We start from the raw sequence: 20,426 nt of genomic DNA on the forward strand, positions 1-20,426 counted from the left end.
TCATGTAAACAGATACAGAGAAATGTATGGGGATGGAATGAACTCGTTCCGGAATGAAAGTCATTCCGGAATCATGTAAACAGGCCCTTAGACCAAACCGGAATGGCGGACGATTTTCCAAAAACACTTCCTAAAACAGCCGGTGTTCCTAAAACACTTTTTTGAAACGAAACTTTGCTTGCTACAAAAAAGTGTACTGTCTACCCTGACTAGATTCCACTATTTCTCACAGAACACGCTGATGAGCCAATCATTTGCATTCTATTTTTAACTGTTGTAAAAGAGACTGGGAACAATAGACTGTGTAACCCCGCCGCCTGTTAGCCGCGTGCGTCAGCGCGTTCGCGCGTACATGCGTAACTAAAACCTTCATAAACAGCGCATGTTCGAAGGAAAGATCGCGAAAGTTCTCGTTTCTTCTTTAGCTTAGTATAAAAGTGTTGCAAAAGCGAACAATAGCGTAAATCGATAATGTTTCGAAGCCCTTTGGTCGATTTCGAAGACGATCCATTCTTCAGGTAAGTGCAAAATTATGACAATTGATAATTATAATGTCGTCGTGCGAATTTTAACTGGAAAGGAAAATATTAGTAACGTTTGTTTACATTGAGCGTTACGAATGGGTTTTACAGTAATAAATTTGAGTTCGTGATTTTACTTTACCTTAAAATTGTTCGAAGATGTAGTGGTCTGTAGTGTTTTCGTGGGTTAAACAAAGACATAAGCGGCAGGGAGCAGTAAACAAGACACAAAACAATGATGCATTCGAATTCATTGATTTCAAACATCAACCACAACAATCAATCTTACTGTCGATTGCATCTACCTGTGAACGCACGCGCTGCAAACATGTTTTCAAATGACGTCAAACGTCAGCGTTTCAGGTGCCAAACTGTGAAGTTTAGCCGACCGAAACGCGAACTTTTGCACTCAAAATACTCACCATAAACACTGAGTACGGGCGAAACTTTACACTAGAAATGATTCAAGTGAACCTGTGTATGCATATCGACACAGATCAGCATCAGTTTCTCAGAAGAAGTTTCTATATCTAATCTTTCCGCCATTTCGAAACCGGAATGTGTTGAATTTTCGGCGCGAAAGTTGCCGTTACGAACTGCTAAACTTCAAAGTTTGACACCTGAAACGCTGACGTTTGACATCATTTGAAAACATGTTTTTGGCGCGTGCGTTCACAAGTAGATGCAATCGACAGTACTTGATTCAAATAATTATATTTGTCAGAATTACCTCTGTGCATAAAATGCTGACGATGTCCTGAAATTTCCGCCATTTCACACCTTGTATTTGTTGAGTACAGCTGTGTAAATTGGGTGCAGTTGTATATTTATTTTTTATTCTGATGCATAAAAGAACTGTTTCCCATCAACGTCTAACTTCCTCTGTACTTATTCCTCGCGAAGCGAGGCCGAAGGCCGAGCGTAGCGGGGTGTATAATTTTGTCCCTCAAAGGGCTCAGGCGGGATGAAATCTCGTGTGGAGTTTACGGTCATATTTGTGAGCTTGGTGTCTGGCGGAAATGTTGTCACACGGCCGCGCGCTGGTGGCCTTATAGTGTGACGCGCTGGCTTGAAATCAGATCTTCGGGACTGAGGGCGGGGGTTCGAATCCGGCTAAGGTTTTTTTTTTTTTTTTTTGTTTTTTTTACTTAATTATTTTTTTTTTGTGGGTTCGAATCCTGAGCCTTTCTGATCGGGATTTCTCCATCCATTGGAAAGATAATCATCTCTGTTTAGTTCCTGTTGCTGTTGCTGTAATTGTTGTTGTTATCTACGCGTGTCACTATTTCCTCGAGCAGACTGTAATCGAATATTTCTCTCCTCCTCCGATTCTAATTGTAAGCGCACTGCATCACTTTCCCTTCTTAATTGTAATCTATCCTGTAGCTGTTCAGTTGATTCTACTAAAAGTCTGTCTGTATAATTTTGTCTCAGTAATTGTAATCTGTTTCGCTCTTCGTTGCGGGACGCGAATGAGAGGCGGATGTATTCGCAGGCTACTGTAATCGTGTAGTTCGTTGTTGTTCAGTTTCTGTTTGTATTCTGTCCGCGGTATTTTGTCGAAGTCTCTGTAATCGTGCAGTTCGTTGTTGTTCAGTTTCTGTTTGTATTCTGTCTGCTGTATTTTGTCGAAGTCTCTGTAATCGTGCAGTTCGTTGTTGTTCAGTTTCTGTTTCTATTCTGTCTGCTGTATTTTGTCCGTTACTAGGCAACAATAACCCAGAGCTTCGCGAGGCCCTGCGAGTCACGTATTACTAGTATGCTCGTATTCTTCTCTCACTATTTTTAATAATAGTTGTAAATTTTGCCTTTGAAAGAACAGAAAATTCATAGAAAAATTCCAATTTTGGCTACTTGTTTTTGTTTATCGATTTTTTGTTATTAAATACAAACATGTTTTCTGTTATTTAAATTTGCCAACCAGGCCTTGGTTGTTTAGAGGATGAATAATACTGTCCACCACGGGTAAATCACTATCCAGTGGATAGCATAGTTTTTTTGTCGACACTTATCCACTGGAAAGTGATTCATCTGGGCCAGGTTTTTCAAAGGGTGGATACTGCTATCCTTTGGATAAATCACTTTTTTAGTGGATAAGTGTTGACAAAACAAACAGGCAAACTTCTCCTTATGGGGAACCTCTATAATACTAACACTTTGCCTATTTACAGACAGTTCACCTGGTCTGAAAGAGACCAACATTCATACAATCTCCACCTCTGTAATATGGACACCTCCATAATACAGACACACTTTCCTGTCCCTAGGGCTTTCCACAAGTTGCTCGGCAACTTTTTGGCAACTTTTCATGTTTCGAGCAACTTTTTCCCATTCGAGCAACTTTTTTCCTCTCGAGCAACTTGTTGCATTTTAAGCCATTTCCAGACCGAACGATCTCCGAAGATTATCCGAGTGTTGTTCAAAGGCAATATGAACGTTTCCGATGATTTACGAAGTTTGCCGAAGACTTAAGAGAAAGATCTGAAGACATTCCAACTTTCGGCTACAAAACTCGTCAGCAAACGTGACGTCATGGATATCTTGACGATTTTTCTCAGTTAAAGAAATCTTTGTTGTTTAACAAATTTTCCCCTTAATATGTCATTTAGATACTTCTTTTGCTGTAAAATTGCATTAAACTGCTTAGAAATCTTACTCTCAAAGGGAAATTAGCATATATTTAGAGAAATTCTCGTGACTAGAAGCAGCGTTTCGGATATTTTGGAGCATCTTTTGAGCAACTTTTATTATCAGAAGCAACTTTTTTGGATTTTTGAAGCAACTTTTGAGCAACTTTTTGAGAAATTACGGGCAACTTTTTGGGAAATCTCGAGCAACTTGTGGAAAGCCCTACCTGTCCCTTCAGTGTCCCTTCATAAAATGGCTATCTAGTGTGTAAGTGTTGACAAAACAAGCTATGTTATCCACTGTATAGTGTTTTATCTGGTGGATAACATTATTCATCCTTTGAACAGCTGAGGCCTGGTGGACAGTATTACCCACCCTTTTAAATGGGGCTCAGTTTTAATAACACTTTAATTAAACAGCTGGGACACTAACAACAATAGGTGGTGGCAATAGGTTGATGGCCATTATAACACATCTGTATAGTGTAGCCTCACAAATTATAAGTGTAGTGATCGTTAGACTTAGTCCTTATGCAGGGCTGCAAATAATTTTTTTTCACTTGAAAGAACATATGTCCTACTAAGACTCCATCTTGGTCGTACAAAACAAAATAATTGTGATTGGACAGAGTTTTATTCATCATTGCCGTTAATGATTTACGATAAAAAAAATTGTCCCGACATGTGTCCGACCACACTTGGGATTTCGTCGAACATGAGCAAATTCTGGTCAGTCAATGTGCGATGACCGACTTATTTGCAGCCCTGTTATGTTGTTAATAGAAGACAGGCTGGGCAAGTGGTTAGGGTACAGGACTTACAATACAATACAATACAATACAATACAATACAATACAATACAATACAATACAATGTTTAATGTGGTCATACACTTAGCTATGGTTTCGATGCGTCCCGCAGATATGGTTAGCAAAATCTGCGGGAACGCACCAGCTAGTTTACAGGTAAGCCACAATGTGTGGTTCCAGAAAATATCCATACCCCCACCACGGAGGGTATTTCACGTAAGACCCCCCACCTCTCTGGAATTTCCGTTTTTGTTAAGAAAAATAAACCCCCCCACCCCTCCGGAATTTCCAAAAGTATATTGCGTACCCCCCAGCCCCTCTGGAAAAAAAGATAAATTGTACAATGCTCTAAATTTTAGGCCACCTCTCTTGTAAACAGTTACAGTGTATAACTGATCGATCGGAAGATATGTTAGAACGATACATACGTTTAATACATGTACTGCTGAAGACAAAATAAGAAATTTCCTCAAAAGTAAACAAACAAAATATCTGGTAGTCACTTGTCAAATTACCTTGTTGTATAACCATCCATCCCTTTTCATTCCAATCGCTTTAGAAAACCGCTATTAAAATGTATCAGAACACGGATTTGAAGTGTTGATATAAACCATAAACATTCACCGTAAACGTGATCTCAAAATCGCTAATGCTCGCTGAGAAAGCAAAATTTAACAGGAAAATTACAAACAAATAGCCAGAAATAACAAAACCATGTTAATCTCGAGTTTCTGACATCATTACACTTTTTTCATCGCTAATAAACATGAAACTTTTCACAAACAAGGACGATTTTCCTTCGATCGAACGTGAAACAAGCAACCCTTGACACCAGTGCCTTTCGGTCAAACCACGTGACAAGTTTCGGGGGACTGGTAACAAGTAATGGCGGACGAACGAACATGGAGGATTTCAGTGAAATTATTTGCTTTCAGTGTGCTTTCAGGAGAAAGAAAACCCGTTTTAAATGTAAAGCGATTGTGAATCAAGAACCCAGAGTGCTATTTTTGCTATGTAAAACACTTGTAGAGTAGGTAAGAAACGATTTTTGAAACTAGTTTGCACTGCATCAAACTTGACCGTCTGGAAACATAATTCCACTGGCAACCCCCCTCCTCTTCGGAATTTCCTGGGCCCTTGACCCCCCCACCCCCCTGGAATTTCCAATTTCCTCCGTGGTGGGGGTATGGATATTTTCTGGAACCACACAATGAAAATAAAAAATAAAAAAATAAAATAAATAAATAAAATAAAATAAAATAAAGTGAATAGAATTCTTCAAAGCTTTAAATATGTGCGACATTTCCTGATTAAAAATGAGCTAAAAGTTATAGAATATATACAATTATTTAATTAAAAATTACAAATGACAACTAATATCTACAGCATTTAACGCCTTTCTAAAGGTTTTATAGCATATTGAAGTTCTGGCAGTGTCTGAGAGGCTATTCCATAATTTGGGGGCGAAATATCGCCAAGATTTGAGTCCGTGCTTGGTAGTTTGCACTTTAGGTAGATTGAGAATATTTTGTCCTCTTAAGTTGTAGGAAGAGTTTCTAGGTTGTATCAGCTCACGCAAGCAGGGAGGGCTAGGACCGTTTATTGTTTTGAAGATTGAGCTAGCAATTTTGTATACTCGTTGCTCGGCCAAGGTTGGCAGGCCAAGGGCTTGTAGAAGGTCCCTGTAAGGGGTGTTCTTGTCCTTGAAAACAAAGCGAATGGCCCTTTCGTTAACCTTCTCTAGCTTTGTTGCAGAGGTTTTGCTGCAGAAGTGCCATGTCTCTGCGCAGTAATTAAAATGCGGAGCAATAAAAGACGTATACATTGTCTTTCTTATTTCGTACGGTAGCATTTTCTTCATACGCTTTAATACTGCAACTTGTTGAGACACTTTCCTACAGACTTTAGTGACATGCCTGTCAAACTTGAGTTTGTCGTCCACAGTTACACCAAGTAGATCAAAATCCTCGGCAATCGGAATAACTGCATTTTCACAGCGAAATAATGGTTTGTTCTGCGTTTTACCCATCACAATCGCTTGGTACTTGGAATGGTTTCTTTTCATACCATTGTCAGTATACCACTTGTCAACGTGGTATAGATCAGTATTGATTGTGTCTTGAACTTTGGCGGGATCTTTATCAGCGTAGAAAATTTGTGTGTCATCTGCATAAGCAGATAGTTTACTTTGCTTTACAACATAGGCTAGATCATTCATAAATATATTGAAAAGCAGAGGTCCGAGTATGGAGCCCTGCGGAATGCCAGCTTCTATATCTTGCCATGTGGAGAAATTGCTGCCGATCCTTACCCTTTGTCGCCGATTCGAGAGGTAATCCTTAATGAGTTTAACGGTTTTATCATCAGCCCCGTACATTTTTAATTTCGATATTATCAAATCGTGAGGTACCGTATCGAATGCTTTAGATAAGTCCATAGACACAAGACCAATCACTTGTAATTGAAACTGTAATTGAACTTGAAACTGGAAGGTTTTTTTCAGGTTCAAGTCCCATTTTGACCACTTACTGGGGTTGTTTTATGATAGACCTAAGTTCAATTCTTCCACAACAGTTGATAAATAGTGAAGAAATTCTTCAACATGACATGAGCGTGGGACAGAGAAAAAATCTGAGTCCCCGACGGGAATCGAACCATTGGCCTCCCAGATACCGGTTCGGCGCTCTAACCAACTGAGCTACGAGAGAGTCGTTGTGAGCTTATAGGCCATTTACTAGGTTGATATGTGACATGCGTCCTGCATACTGCTATGTCGAAAACATCAAATGTGTAGTACCGGTAAATAATAAAGATGGTAAATTTCAAGCTTGGTGATAAATAGTGAAGAAATTATATGAACATGACACGAGCGTGGGACAAAGTTATTTGCAATAAATCAGGGCTCGAGACTAACTTTTTTGCTAACTAGCCTAGTGACAGCTTTGATTTCACTAGCCGAAACCAATTTTCTACTATCATAACTTTCAAGCATGGCTTTCATTTTTTTCCAAGTCACCTAAGGCAAAAGCCAATGACAAATCAGACAAAATTGGTTTTTCCTCACGTTTTTGCTCCTACCCACCGCAGGATAATCTCAGGTATCCATCGGAACCGCATCTTACATGTGCACATGAAAGCTTTTTTAAAAGAGTTCACGGATGCAACCTCTCGTCCTCGTTGTTCATGCAACCTTACCCAATCACTGATTATACTGTGCCTGTTATAGGACTGAGTTTAACTTTTTTTGAAAGTACGCATGAACAAAGTACTATAATTTTTTCGTAATATAAGTACGTTAGTACGGCACAATGTTATACAGTTGAAACGTTAGTAATGTAAGAACGTTAGTACGGCACAATGTTATACAGTTGAAACGTTCATAATGTAGGTAGATGTAAGTACGTTAGTAATGTTAAACAGTTAATAAGTTTAGAGTTAATGTTATACAGTTAACAAGTGAACTTGTGGTATAGATTTACAGTTAATAAGTTCGTGAGCAGCATTTTGTCACTGATTAACATTAAAACCTAAAGTATGCTCGATTTCCCACGGCGGAAAATAAAAGCAGAAACAGTTTTCTTTCACTTGTTGATTTCGTCACTGGAAAGTCCAAAAAAAAGTTATCGTTTGTTCGCTTTTCGGTAACTTAAGCTTTTCCATATTCTTTGATATACATCAACTGTGTTAGTTCTGTTCTTTCAGAGTCAATTTCAATTTTTCTTTTCTCAAAACTGCCTGAAACTTCAACTAGCCATTTTGGCTAGTGAAAGCCCAAAATCTACTAGCCAAAACTGCATTTCTACTAGCCTTTGGCTAGTTGGCTACCGTTAGTCTCGAGCCCTGAATAAATAATAATATAGTTCTATTCACACCTTGTATTTGTTGAGTACAGCTGTTTAAAGTGGGTGCAGTTGTATATTTATTTTTTATTCTGATGCATAAAAGAACTGTTTCCCTTCAACGTCCAACTTCCTCTGTACCTATATGCTCGTATTCTTCTCTCACTATTTTTAATAATACTATAGTTGTAAATTTTGCCTTTGAAAGAACAGAAAATTCATAGAAAAATTCCAATTTTGGCTACTTGTTTTTGTTTATCGATTTTTTGTTATTAAATACAAACATGTTTTCTGTTATTTAAATTTGCCAACCAGGCCTCGGTTGTTTAGAGGATGAATAATACTGTCCACCACGGGTAAATCACTATCCAGTGGATAGCATAGTTTTTTTGTTGACACTTATCCACTGGAAAGTGATTCATCTGGGCCAGGTTTTTCAAAGGGTGGATACTTCTATCCTTTGGATAAATCACTTTTTTAGTGGATAAGTGTTGACAAAACAAACTACAGGAAAACTTCTCCTTATGGGGAACCTCTATAATACTAACACTTTGCCTATTTACAGACAGTTCACCTGGTCTGAAAGAGACCAACATTCATACAATCTCCACCTCTGTAATATGAACACCTCCATAATACAGACACACTTTCCTGTCCCTTCAGTGTCCCTTCACCAAATGGCTATCTAGTGTGTTAGTGTTGAGAAAACAAGCTATGTTATCCCCTGTATAGTGTGTTATCTGGTGGATAACATTATTCATCCTTTGAACAGCTGAAAACAAGCTAAATTGTTGTCCACTGTATAGTGTTTTATCCCAGGGGGGTACTTGCAGTATACATGACGGGGAGGTTCGACGTATTTTTTTGGGTTGGAAATTTACACCCTCCGTATTTTTTTGGGTCAAGAGATCTGTCATGTATTTTTTTAGGTTTAAAGTCTGTTTGATTGAATAAATCAGTATCGAGGTGCTAGGTCTTGTACTTTTTGGGGTAGAAAATTTTGATGCCAGGTATTTTTTTGGGGGTGTAAAATTTCAGGCTCATTTATTTTTTTGGGTTTGCAATATGAAGCTCCGTTGGACCCCCCATCATGTATACTGCAAGTACCCCCCTGGGTGTTTTATCTGGTGGATAACATTCATCCTTTGAACAGCTGAGGCCTGGTGGACAGTATTACCCACCCTTTTAAATGGGGCTCAGTTTTAATAACACTTTAATTTAAAGTGGTACTATGATCAAAATTTTACTTTCCCTTTTCTCTTCGGTTTTTGAAAGTACGTACATTAAATAGTAACCTTGCCAAATTTTAAGTTCAAATTCGAATTGGAAGACCACTTATTTCACGCGTAAACTTCGGCTTTGGCTTGCCGCCATTACTAGATTCAAAAATGTCCGAGGACCAAATAGAGATCTGGAACTAGTTGGGGCGAGAGCATGCTGACGTCATATGCGCATCAACAAAATGGCTTCTTCGAAGGCTGGAGTGACCGATCTGGAAAACATTGGTTTTCTTTTTAATCTGTAGTGATGTAGAAGCCGTATCTACTGCGCAAATGTTTTTTAAACATACTTCAGGGCATCTCCATGTCACTTTTGCACAACATAGTGGCAGAAAACATTTCAATAGGCGGAATTTTTAACTCGCCCGAACCACGCAAGATGAATAATAGATCGTCTGATAACTTTGAGGGAAACTTGTACTCTTGGAAATGCTTTATAGATATTTCTCCCTGCAACCTTTGTGAGGTTAACTTCTTCAACTATCCAAGGGAAGTGAATAGAATAGAACGCTTCGAATTATCTACAGTGAGTTTATTTTGGCGTAATTTACTTCTGTTGCTCAAGCTCTCGTGTTCTAGAATAGTCATTTTTAAATTTATTGTAAATACTTCATGTCAAAAAGGTAATTTTTGGGCAAATCGGCCTGTATGTTCCTGAATTATATCCTCTATTGTACAAATAAACTTAAATAAATTTGCACGAGGCGGTACATTATGTGAAAGAACATACAGAGGATGCAAAGCTTAGCAATATCTTTTTACTGATTATGTACTGAAAATGTTTCCATTGTAGTCCTCTGTATACACTGTAGTCTTAATAAACTCACCAGCACGTCTTCAGTGTTGGTCACTTGTTTATTTCTGCATGCAATATAAAACACTACAGTAGGACTGTACTTCATTGTGCACTTATAGTATTCATAAACATTTTTTGAGAAGTAATCTCAGGATAGAACAGTGTTAGCCTGTCTCAGAGACACACATGCTATCCCGATTTTACTCAGTATATCTTTATTATATTTAAGTACAACAGGGGCCATGAGCTATAATTATGACCTGTGCCAATCACTCATGCTGTGTGCAACAGAGCACCGTTGAAATCCTAGCTACTCTTTATTTTAAGTTTGCAATATATTTATTTTTGAGAATGTAGTAGCCAACAATAAATCATGTGAATGTCTCAGAGAATCCCTGAGCTGCTGATCCATCATAATTTCTAACACAAGTACAGTCAAATCTGTACCATAAATAAAAATGTTGTATTGATTGAGGTGAGGTGGCCTTAGTGTAAGTTGTCGGACTCCGGATCAAGCGGTTCAGGTGTGGACTCTTACTGGTGTCATTGTGCTGTGTTCTTGGGCAAGACTACTCTCATGGTGCCTCCTCTCCAAGTGTAGAATGGGAACTGGCAAATTGATGGTGTGACGAGGGCACGCAAGTCTAGTTGCTTGGTGGGCAACTAGACTTGCATGCAGACCTTGCCTTTTTCTAACAAGGGGGCAATTTTGAGGTCACACAGGACCCTAGCCTGCGAGAGCAGACGCATTTCCGGCCGTCGATTCTCTCCGCCGAAAAATATTTTTCGGCGGAGAGAAGCGACGGCCGGAAATGCGTCTGCTCTCGCAGGCTAACAGGACCCTTGCAACCATTAGATATGTATTTATTTAAAGAGTATACACGAACTGCGAAGCCGACAACAAATACAGTCAAACCTGTACCAAAATAAAAATGTTGCATAGCAATGGGGTAGTTGTTTTGATTTAGGTGCGGTGACCTAATGGTCAGTGCGCAAGACTCTGAATCAAGCTGTTTAGGTGTGAGCCCAGACCAGTGTCATTACATGTATGTGGGGGGAGTGGGGAGGTTAAACCTGTGATGCAATTGTACTTCCATCTCATCCAGGTTGCTTAATCCTACTTAAACCAAGATATGCTTTGGCCTGATGGGCAAGCAGGCTTGCATGCAGACTTTGCCTTTTTGCATCAAGGAAGCAATTTATTTAGGGTGGTACACAGAGCTGGCTTGTTTACAGTCACGTTAAGTTGACACAAGATTAGTCCCAAAATTGAACTCTCAATTACATACACATACTGCAGATGCACAATGTACTGCCAGTGATATTCTCTAGAAAGAGCCACTGTCATATTGCATATGATACCATAAAAAAATATTTTCTTGAGTAGATGCCAGACCCCGACTCAACGCAGGCTTCATTTAAATGCCGGTTCAAAACTGGAAACGTTTGATCAAGGTCCCAGTGTTTGTTTGAGGTCCAGGTGTTCCCGTTTATGAACTTAAAACTTTATACCCTTAATATTATTTTACTTGTTCCCATGTTGTGCATATATTGTTTCAGTTATTTTTATCATCAAAAAATCACGGGGCCAAGAGGAAAACAAATGGGTGAAATGAATAAGAAAAACTACTCCTACCCAGTTTTGCATTATCAGTAAATAGAGTGAAGGACTCTATACAGCATTCAAATGGTTTTCTTATTTTAAGAAACAGGAATACTGAATGCTGGCTGAAGCTAGATGTCTGAAGTGTTATTACCCATTAAAACACTTAGTTTTAAAAAGGTTTATTACCTGTATTGTAGTCAAGGAAGGTAAAACTGTATAAAACTCAAGGAGCTAAATCCATTGATCACCTGCACCATCTTGTTGACTTTAATTTTTCTGTATAAATTTTACATTATTTCATGTTTATAAAGCTTTTTTCGAAAAAAAACAGCTGAGATAGATTTTATGCCCATGGCGTGTATGATAGATTACAAGAATGAAAACAACAGTAAAGATCATTTCAATCCTTCGCAAACGGCAAAAGCAACCTTCATGTATATATATGCAGAGCTCTCTATTAATTCAAACATTGCAGACATTTTATCCTAACTATTCAATGTCGTTCTCATCATACCATGTATTCAAACGTATGTAGTCCATGAATCGCCGTTCCTCTTCGTTCTTCGAGGCTTCTTCGATCGGTGCTTCGATTGTACAGCGCCAAAACCTCATCGAATGAAATAAATATTGAAGTATTTGCATACAAACATTGCCCTTTAGACCGACGTCAAACGGCTTTAAATTCTCATTATAAGAAATGATGCCGCTAAATTGCAATGTCTCTTCGTTGCGGCTCTCTTGGGTTTTGCCACCGGGCAAACTAGACGAAGAATTTGTCGAAGAAATATCTTTTATAACCCTGTTAATTCTCAGTATATTCTCTCTTGGAACACTCGAAGCTCGAAGCGACGATGCGCATATGACGTCACGGACCAACTCATGCGTAAATCCGCTTTTCAGTACAGTCGCTGGCTCACTTTAGACGTCCGAGTAATGGCGGACGGGTTTTCCAAGCTATTTCAAGGCTTATATTGCTCGCAACGTTCTAAATTCTAGCGCGCTAGTTAAATATAGACTTATTGAACAAATTGACTTTAGAAAAAGACGAAAAGAAAAACAAAAATTTTGGTCATAGTAGCACTTTAACAGCTGGGACACTAACAACAATAGGTGGTGGCAATAGGTTGATGGCCATTATAACACATCTGTATAGTGTAGGCTCACAAATTATAAGTGTAGTGATCGTTAGACTTAGTCCTTATGCAGGGCTGCAAATAATTTTTTTTCACTTGAAAGAACATATGTCCTACTAAGACTCCATCTTGGTCGTACAAAACAAAATAATTGTGATTGGACAGATTTTTATTCATCATTGCCGTTAATGATTTACGATAAAAAAATTGTCCCGACATGTGTCCGACCACACTTGGGATTTCGTCGAACATGAGCAAATTCTGGTCAGTCAATGTGCGAAAACCAACTTATTTGCAGCCCTGTTATGTTGTTAATAGAAGACAGGCTGGGCAAGTGGTTAGGGTACAGGACTTGAAACTGGAAGGTTTTTTTCAGGTTCAAGTCCCATTTTGACCACTTACTGGGGTTGTTTTATGATAGACCTAAGTTCAATTCTTCCACAACAGTTGTAAAATATCCAGCTGGTGTGCCACTCGCCAGTCAGGATTCCTTATTTGTTATTTTCTATTGTTATCTTCTATTTTTAATATTTGCTTCTGATCAACGTTTTTTTCATGATCCCTGCAAAGCCCCTCATGGGGAGAGGATAATTAAGTTGTAAATAATAAAGATGGTAAATTTCAAGCTCGGTGATAAATAGTGAAGAAATTATTCAACATGACACGAGCGTGGGACAGAGAAAAAATCTGAGTCCCCGACGGGAATCGAACCAATGGCCTCTCAGATACTGGTTGGGCGCTCTAACCAACTGAGCTACGAGAGACTTGTTGTGACCTTATAGGCCATTTACTAGGTTGATATGTGACATGCGTCCTGCATACTTCTAGGATCAGCAATGTCGAAATCATCAAATGTGTAGTAAATAATAAAGATGGTAAATTTCAAGCTCGGTGATAAATAGTGAAGAAATTATATGAACATGACACGAGCGTGGGACAAAGTTATTTGCAATAAATCAGGGCTCGAGACTAACTTTTTTGCTAACTAGCCTAGTGGCTAGTGACAGCTTTGATTTCACTAGCCAAAACCAAATTTCTACTAGCCATAACTTTCAAGCATGGCTTTCATTTTTTTTTCCAAGTCACCTAAGGCAAAAGCCAATGACAAATCAGACAAAATTGGTTTTTCCTCACGTTTTTGCTCCTACCCACCGCAGGATAATCTCAGGTATCCATCGGAACCGCATCTTACATGTGCACATGAAAGCTTTTTTAAAAGCGTTCACGGATGCAACCTCTCGTCCTCGTTGTTCATGCAACCTTACCCAATCACTGATTATACTGTGCCTGTTATAGGACTGAGTTTAACTTTTTTTGTAAGTACGCATGAACAAAGTACTATAATTTTTTCGTAATATAAGTGTAGGAAACGTTAGTACGGCACAATGTTATACAGTTGAAACGTTCATAATGTAGGTAGATGTAAGTACGTTAGTAATGTTAAACAGTTAATAAGTTTAGAGTTAATGTTATACAGTTAACAAGTGAACTTGTGGTATAGATAATACAGTTAATAAGTTCGTGAGCAGCATTTTGTCACTGATTAACATTAAAACCTAAAGTATGCTCGATTTCCCACGGCGGAAAATAAAAGCAGAAACAGTTTTCTTTCACTTGTCGATTTCGTCACTGGAAAGTCCAAAACAAAGTTATCGTTTGTTCGCTTTTCGGTAACTTAAGCTTTTCCATATTCTTTGATATACATCAACTGTGTTAGTTCTGTTCTTTCAGAGTCAATTTCAATTTTTCTTTTCTCAAAACTGCCTGAAACTTCAACTAGCCATTTTGGCTAGTGAAAGCCCAAAATCTACTAGCCAAAACTGCATTTCTACTAGCCTTTGGCTAGTTGGCTACCGTTAGTCTCGAGCCCTGAATAAATAATAATATACAGTCGAAGCTCGTAAGCGGACACCCTCGGGACGCCAAAAAAGTTTCCGTAACTGGAGCTGGCCGCTACGAGATTGGTTCTCGTAAGCGGCCACTAGGGCGTAGGGGATATATGGCCGCTACGAGCTGCCCAGCTAAATGACGGACGGATGAAAAAACAGAGTGAAATGTGGTTTTGTAATTACTGTAAAATCATTGTCACGAATGGCGACGTGAAGTTGACTGATAAAAACAATTTACAGAGTTTTAACATATTTTCTTTGGGGTGTCCGCTTACGGGAGCTTAAAAACAAAGAAAAAGTCTAGTCGTTTTGAAAGTGTCCGCGGCCGCTTACAGGAATGTCCGCTTACGAGTTTGTATGGGAGTTACAACGGGGTTTCAAACAAGGCGGCCGTAAGTAGAGCTGTCCGCTACGAGAGTGTCCGTAGAGAGCCGATAGTTCTATGTATATTAATAATTAGTAAATCAGCTTGTTCTAAGGAATCCGCGAATCTGATTTTCTCCCACTGATTCTATTCGCGGAAAAAATTATTTTTTCTCAAAGTGAAATAGTATTTTGACCAATCCTTAGAGTCACTAGCGCCCTGACTATTTGCGCAAGAAAACTGGGCTCGTAGTCTAATTGTTAATTATTATTACTTCTTTCAGGGAGCACCAACAAAGAATGCAATCTATGATGGGTGGCTTTCATGACCCATTTTCACATTTTGGTTACCCTGCAGCACTCCCCGGTGTTGAACATGGCGGTCGACCTGGCAGGTTAAATCTCGGTGGCCAACAGTTAGCACGACCCAATGATATGTTTGGCAGCATGTTTGGTAACATGTTTACAAACATGAATTCTATGATGGCAAACATGCACAGAAATTTTGTAAGTGTGTTTAGCAATCATTGATTACTAAGCTGACTGATTGGAGAAATAATGGTTTTGCAATGGGCAAAGACAATGTCTAGCAAGCAAGACAGTTATTAATTTGGTTCTTGTCCAGCTTTTACAACAATAAATAAACCACAAGATACTGTAAATTCTGACCACTAAAAAAATTTCAATGTCTGGTGACCTGTTCATTATGTGACAGCATGTGGATTATTCTCATTTCTCAAAAATGTGCAACAGTGTTCAGGATATTTATGCATAAATTTCTTTGATGCAGAAGTTGAATCAGAATTGTTTTTATACATACACTTAAACTTGAAAAAGGTATTCCAAACTTCTACCTAATAGAGAACTCTTTTCTTATAACAGTGTTTCAAAAAAGCAGATCAGTGAAACTATTAAATTTGCGAACATTCACATATGTTTATCTTAGCAGTCCATATTGTAAATAAATTTAATTTAGACTGCTCAGGAAACCAATCAAAATACTCCATTTTAAAATAGTTAGCCAATGTAATTGTCACAGATGTCCAGCGTGACAAACCATGTACAGGCATGCGCGCCCAATGCATTATGTAATCTCTCATTGAGTTGAGCACCTCACGATTAAAGAAGACTTCAAGCAAATCTTAAGTGGTGTCTGCGTTCCATTTTGCCACAGTAAGTCATGTGTAATTGTAGATGTGTTTTTTTCATTAGGAACAGATGGCAAATAATCCCAATACCTACAGTTACTCCTCATCAAGTGTTATGTCATATTCAAGTGATGGACGAGGGGAACCTAAATATTTTCAAGCATCTAAATCGACCAAGAGAGCACCTGGAGGGGTGAGTACCGCAAACCTGTAAAATGTCGCTAAAGTTGTGTCTATGAAATGAATATATCAAATTCATATATTTGTACTGCGGATATACATTTTAAGCAAATGATTATCATTGAGTACATTACTGCGATGATCTTTCATTTGCTTAAAAAGTTGTTTCTGTAGTCGTATTAAGTTTCTGTATGTATTGTTTAGATGCGTCAATCTGCTTTAACATGTTTACTCGATTAAGCGCTGCCCCCGAAAAAGCGCCGCCCTCGAATAAGCGCCGCATTTAGGAAAAAAAAGTTAATAAGCGCCGCCCCCAAGCAAGCGCCGCTGTCCCGATGCGGCGCTTATTCCAGAAATTCCGTTTAACCAATCACAGCACTACAAAGCAACTTTAAAACAAACTTGAACATTTCTTTCTATCAAAAGCGATGTTTTGCAGTTCAAAGTGATTGTTTTACCACTCGCCCATTAGGCCTCCAACTTTGCTAGGACAGCTAGCGCCACTTCTCTCTTGAGCAAGAGACGAATACTGACAATCAAAAGATGCTATTTTCAATTACTGTAAAAGATAAGATTCTTTGTGGGTCCAAATTTCAAATATGCGCTGCCCTCAAATAAGCGCCGTCCTCGAATAAGCGCTGCACTTGAGGCACGAAAATTTTATTAAGCGGCGCGGCGCTTAATCGAGTAAATACGGTATTGTTGATTCCTCTGGCCAGAACAAAGGCATAAAAATATCACTTTCCCAATTTGCTGGTAATGGTTTAAATCTACACATACTAATTTCTTTCCCATTTCTTTTCCTTTCCATATATTAAACTCAAGGTTAAAGAGACACATCATGCTGTGCGTGATTCTGAATCAGGATTGCATCGCATGGCAATCGGCCACCATCTTGGTAAATAAATATTATAATTATTATGTTTTATCATAAAAATCAAGCTTTAGGAAGATCAAGTCCTTGCATTCTATTCTTTGTAATTTTGAGTAATCATGTTGTATTCTTTGATGTGACATTAAGAACCTTTCCTTTAACAACTGAATACTATTTATTTAGATATTGCTTTAGAGATCACACATTGATATGTCTTCAGTTTAATGTGCCACTGTCGTCTTCAACAAAATGTGTCCCTGTTCAAACAAACTACTTGATAGTTTCTTCCCTCCTTCCCACAGATGATCGTTCTCATGTGATTGAGCGATCAATGAACAGAAGAACTGGGGATGAAGAAAGAAAACAGGATTTTATCAACATTGATGAAGGTGAGTTTCATTGTTCTGTTTGTTTGTTTTATTATAAGTGGTGGTTTGTCACAAACTTGTTTTAATGTTATTATTACTGAACAGCTAATATGTATAAAATTGCAAGTTTAAATTTGACAGTATTTGCAAACCATAACAAAAAGCCTTTTTTTGCAACATGGTTCTTAACGCACTGGACTCCAGATGGCCTAGCCTCAACACGTCGTTTCTTCTTTCTCTTTCGGGAAAAAAAGGAGGCTACAGATGGCCTAGTCTGGGGTGGAATCTTGGCTGGGATCTTGGTCAAAACACTTCATTTGATCCCAGTGCCTCTTTACAGAAATCTGTGTAGCATCACTGATGAGCTTTTAGTTGTGCAAAAAACATGCTTGGAATTAATGCATCTTTGAAGAGCTGTTTTTTTGGTTAAACGATGGGCATCTGCTTTGAGGGGAAAATAAAATCAGTAATCAATCATTTTAAGCCCAACTGGCTCATAGCTTGTGGCACTTAACTCTGGTTTCGATCTGTAGCATGAAGCAACTAGGAGTATTGCTACTCCTCCCTGGATGGGATGCTAGTCCATCGCAGGGTTCCCCTAGCATTCTGGCAGGCTGTCCCAACAATTCGCCGGTACCCATTTATTCACCTGGGTGGAGAGAGGCACTGTGAGAGTATTTAAAGTGTCTTGCCCAAGAACACAACAAGGTGACCCTAGCCAAAGCTCGAACCTGGACCATTCGAACTGGAGTCCAGTGCACTATTAAAGTGATTTCTTCTTGTTTTTTTTTTTTTTTTTTTTTTTTTTTTTTTTTTTTGTTATTTTTTTTTTTTAAAAAAAATTTGGCAAAATTAAACCATTAGGCCACCACACCTCTCTTTGCAGAGGATAAATTTATCACAAAAAACTGTGACATCTTGAAGTTTCATTGTTTGACTTGTAAAAATGCAGTGAGAACACTATCAACATTGTCTAGCAGTGACAAAAGCTTTGTTGTTATCGGATAGGTGATGCGGCAGCTTTTAACCAAGAATGGAGGCAACGAACCAGGCATCCCTCCAACATTTTAAGTGACAGACAAAGAACAACACTAAGAGCTCTTGAAGGTATGTGTCTTACACAGCGGGAGAAGGGTTGGGTATGCAACTTACATTCAAGAGGAAACTACAAAAGACCCTACTTAAGCCATTTTTAGAGTAGAGTTCTATTAACAATTATTCACCGAGGTGGAGGTGAATAGTGGTGGATATGTACCGAGCTGCCAAGTGGCAAGGTAAATATCCACCACATTCACCAACACTGAGGTGAATAATTGTTTTAGTATATACCACACAAGTTGAATAACTAGCGGACTAAAACATCACTTTCGGTAAACAAAGCGGCACGCGAAGGAAGTTTGTTTTTCTTTAGCTGCTCGGAGGTGAATAGCACTTTGCTAATCACCTCCGACTTAACCAATCAGCATGCGCGAAAAGCACTATTCACTTGTGTGGTATATACTAAATAGAATTATAGATCGATTTTTAATTTTTTTTATTTTTATTCATGTTGCAGTTGTACATATCACCGAAAAGCCCCGTTGGGGGAGTGTTATTAAAGCTATTATTAATATTATTATTTAATTAAAGTGGAGGTGTACTGTTAAATGTTTTAATAGCCTGAAACAGACATGGCACTTCCTTCTCTTCCTCTCTTGACTGGGACCAAACACCCAACCCCTGCTTGCAGAAATAATTTTGCCCAACACTTTCATTCCCAGAGTTTATTAGTATAATATCTGAATGAAAACTTAGTGTGTGACCATTCATATGAAAGCTTGCATGTGTACAGCTCTTTTATGACACACTTTCTCCTGAAGAACTGCACAACGCCCTATCTTTTGAATCTGTTGATGAAACCCTAGTTGAAAACTATTGAGCAGTACCGTAATTTAGTACTGTTTACTTGTATTATGCTGTGCACACATGATCGCTGCTAGGGGAATTCTTTTTATACGCAGTCAAATTCTTTCAACAGAGTCTAGAGAAAGACCTTCCCATCAACATGTCCATCACAACCGCCATACAGGAATTCCGGCACCCGCTAGGAAAGACGACGGGACTGTACGAGATAGGGACAGGCTGAGAGTCAATGGTGAGGCAACAGGGACACACAGAGAGTTTGAAAACAGGCACCGTGACCATGGAGCAGCACGAGATAGGGACTGGGGATCAGGAGATTTCGATCGAGCGAGAGGAAGTCACAGAGCTAGACAGGACCGCGAGAAGCATGTGCGAGTTAACAGCAGACCAGTGAATAGACATGAGCCGCGTGGAGGGCTGTAGGAATGTGGAGGGCTGTGTAAATGAGGCATTTCTGTTACTCTTTTGGTGTGTGAAAACTGTTCAACAGTTTGAATTGACTCATCTAACTACACTCAAGTGCTGTTTTATAAACTACTGGACTTTTGGAAAAGCTGTAGTGTGCTTGAAGAGTTTCGATTTGCGCTTTGATTAAAAAAATTAAATGATGTATTAAATTTAAATTATTACCAGAGTTTAATGCCGGATGAAATTTTATATACTAGAGAGTTCCTCTGTGTAGCAGTAGTTTTATTTAAAAGCCTTTTTTAAACAAAAGGAAGTATTAAGCTGTATGGATTTGTAAAATGCACCTTGTTGCTATGTTTTGTAAGGGAGTTAGTTGTCAACACAGAGATTCTCCTTATTGGACTCCATACATTTTTTAAGTTACTGGTTGGGAGAATTTATAAAAATGTAAGAAGAAAGTTAATGTTGATCACTGTTTGTTAGTTATCCTCACATTGTTTGTGACTTGTTACTGGCCACGTTGTGCTTTCCAGTTTACACTCTGTAACTAAATAAAGTTGTGATTTTAAATAACCTTGTCTTAATTTGACCTGTGGATAAGGTACCTTAAAGGACAGTAAGGGGAGGGAGGGGAGGGGAGGGGAGTCCACGTTCTGACCAAGGAGCCCATCAGGCCAGAGCTT

The 20,426-nt window shown here is 38.7% G+C and overlaps 1 protein-coding gene across 1 annotated transcript; it reads left to right on the top strand.

Annotated features, from left to right (window-relative positions):
- The first annotated feature begins 316 nt into the window (after nt 1-316).
- On the top strand, nt 317-20,316 carry LOC144657025 (myeloid leukemia factor 1-like). The gene is made up of 7 exons (XM_078517313.1): nt 317-518; nt 15,148-15,370; nt 16,076-16,204; nt 17,017-17,089; nt 17,368-17,454; nt 18,442-18,540; nt 19,451-20,316. The coding sequence occupies exons 1-7, from the start codon at nt 472-474 to the stop codon at nt 19,756-19,758; spliced, it is 966 nt and encodes a 321-aa protein (XP_078373439.1). The 5' UTR covers nt 317-471; the 3' UTR covers nt 19,759-20,316.
- The last annotated feature ends 110 nt before the right edge of the window (nt 20,317-20,426 follow it).

This window comes from Oculina patagonica, chromosome 6 (assembly GCF_052425735.1).
Source record: "Oculina patagonica isolate OP01 chromosome 6, crgOcupat, whole genome shotgun sequence".
Lineage (NCBI taxonomy): Eukaryota > Metazoa > Cnidaria > Anthozoa > Scleractinia > Oculinidae > Oculina > Oculina patagonica.

What these genes read in the sequence shown, in the direction of transcription:
- LOC144657025 (XM_078517313.1), top strand. Translation starts at nt 472, where the DNA reads ATGTTTCGAAGCCCTTTGGTCGATTTCGAAGACGATCCATTCTTCAG. An exon ending in GAAGACGATCCATTCTTCAG is followed by an intron (nt 519 to 15,147) that starts GTAAGTGCAAAA and finishes TACTTCTTTCAG; the next exon opens with GGAGCACCAACAAAGAATGC. An exon ending in AACACTAAGAGCTCTTGAAG is followed by an intron (nt 18,541 to 19,450) that starts GTATGTGTCTTA and finishes TTCTTTCAACAG; the next exon opens with AGTCTAGAGAAAGACCTTCC.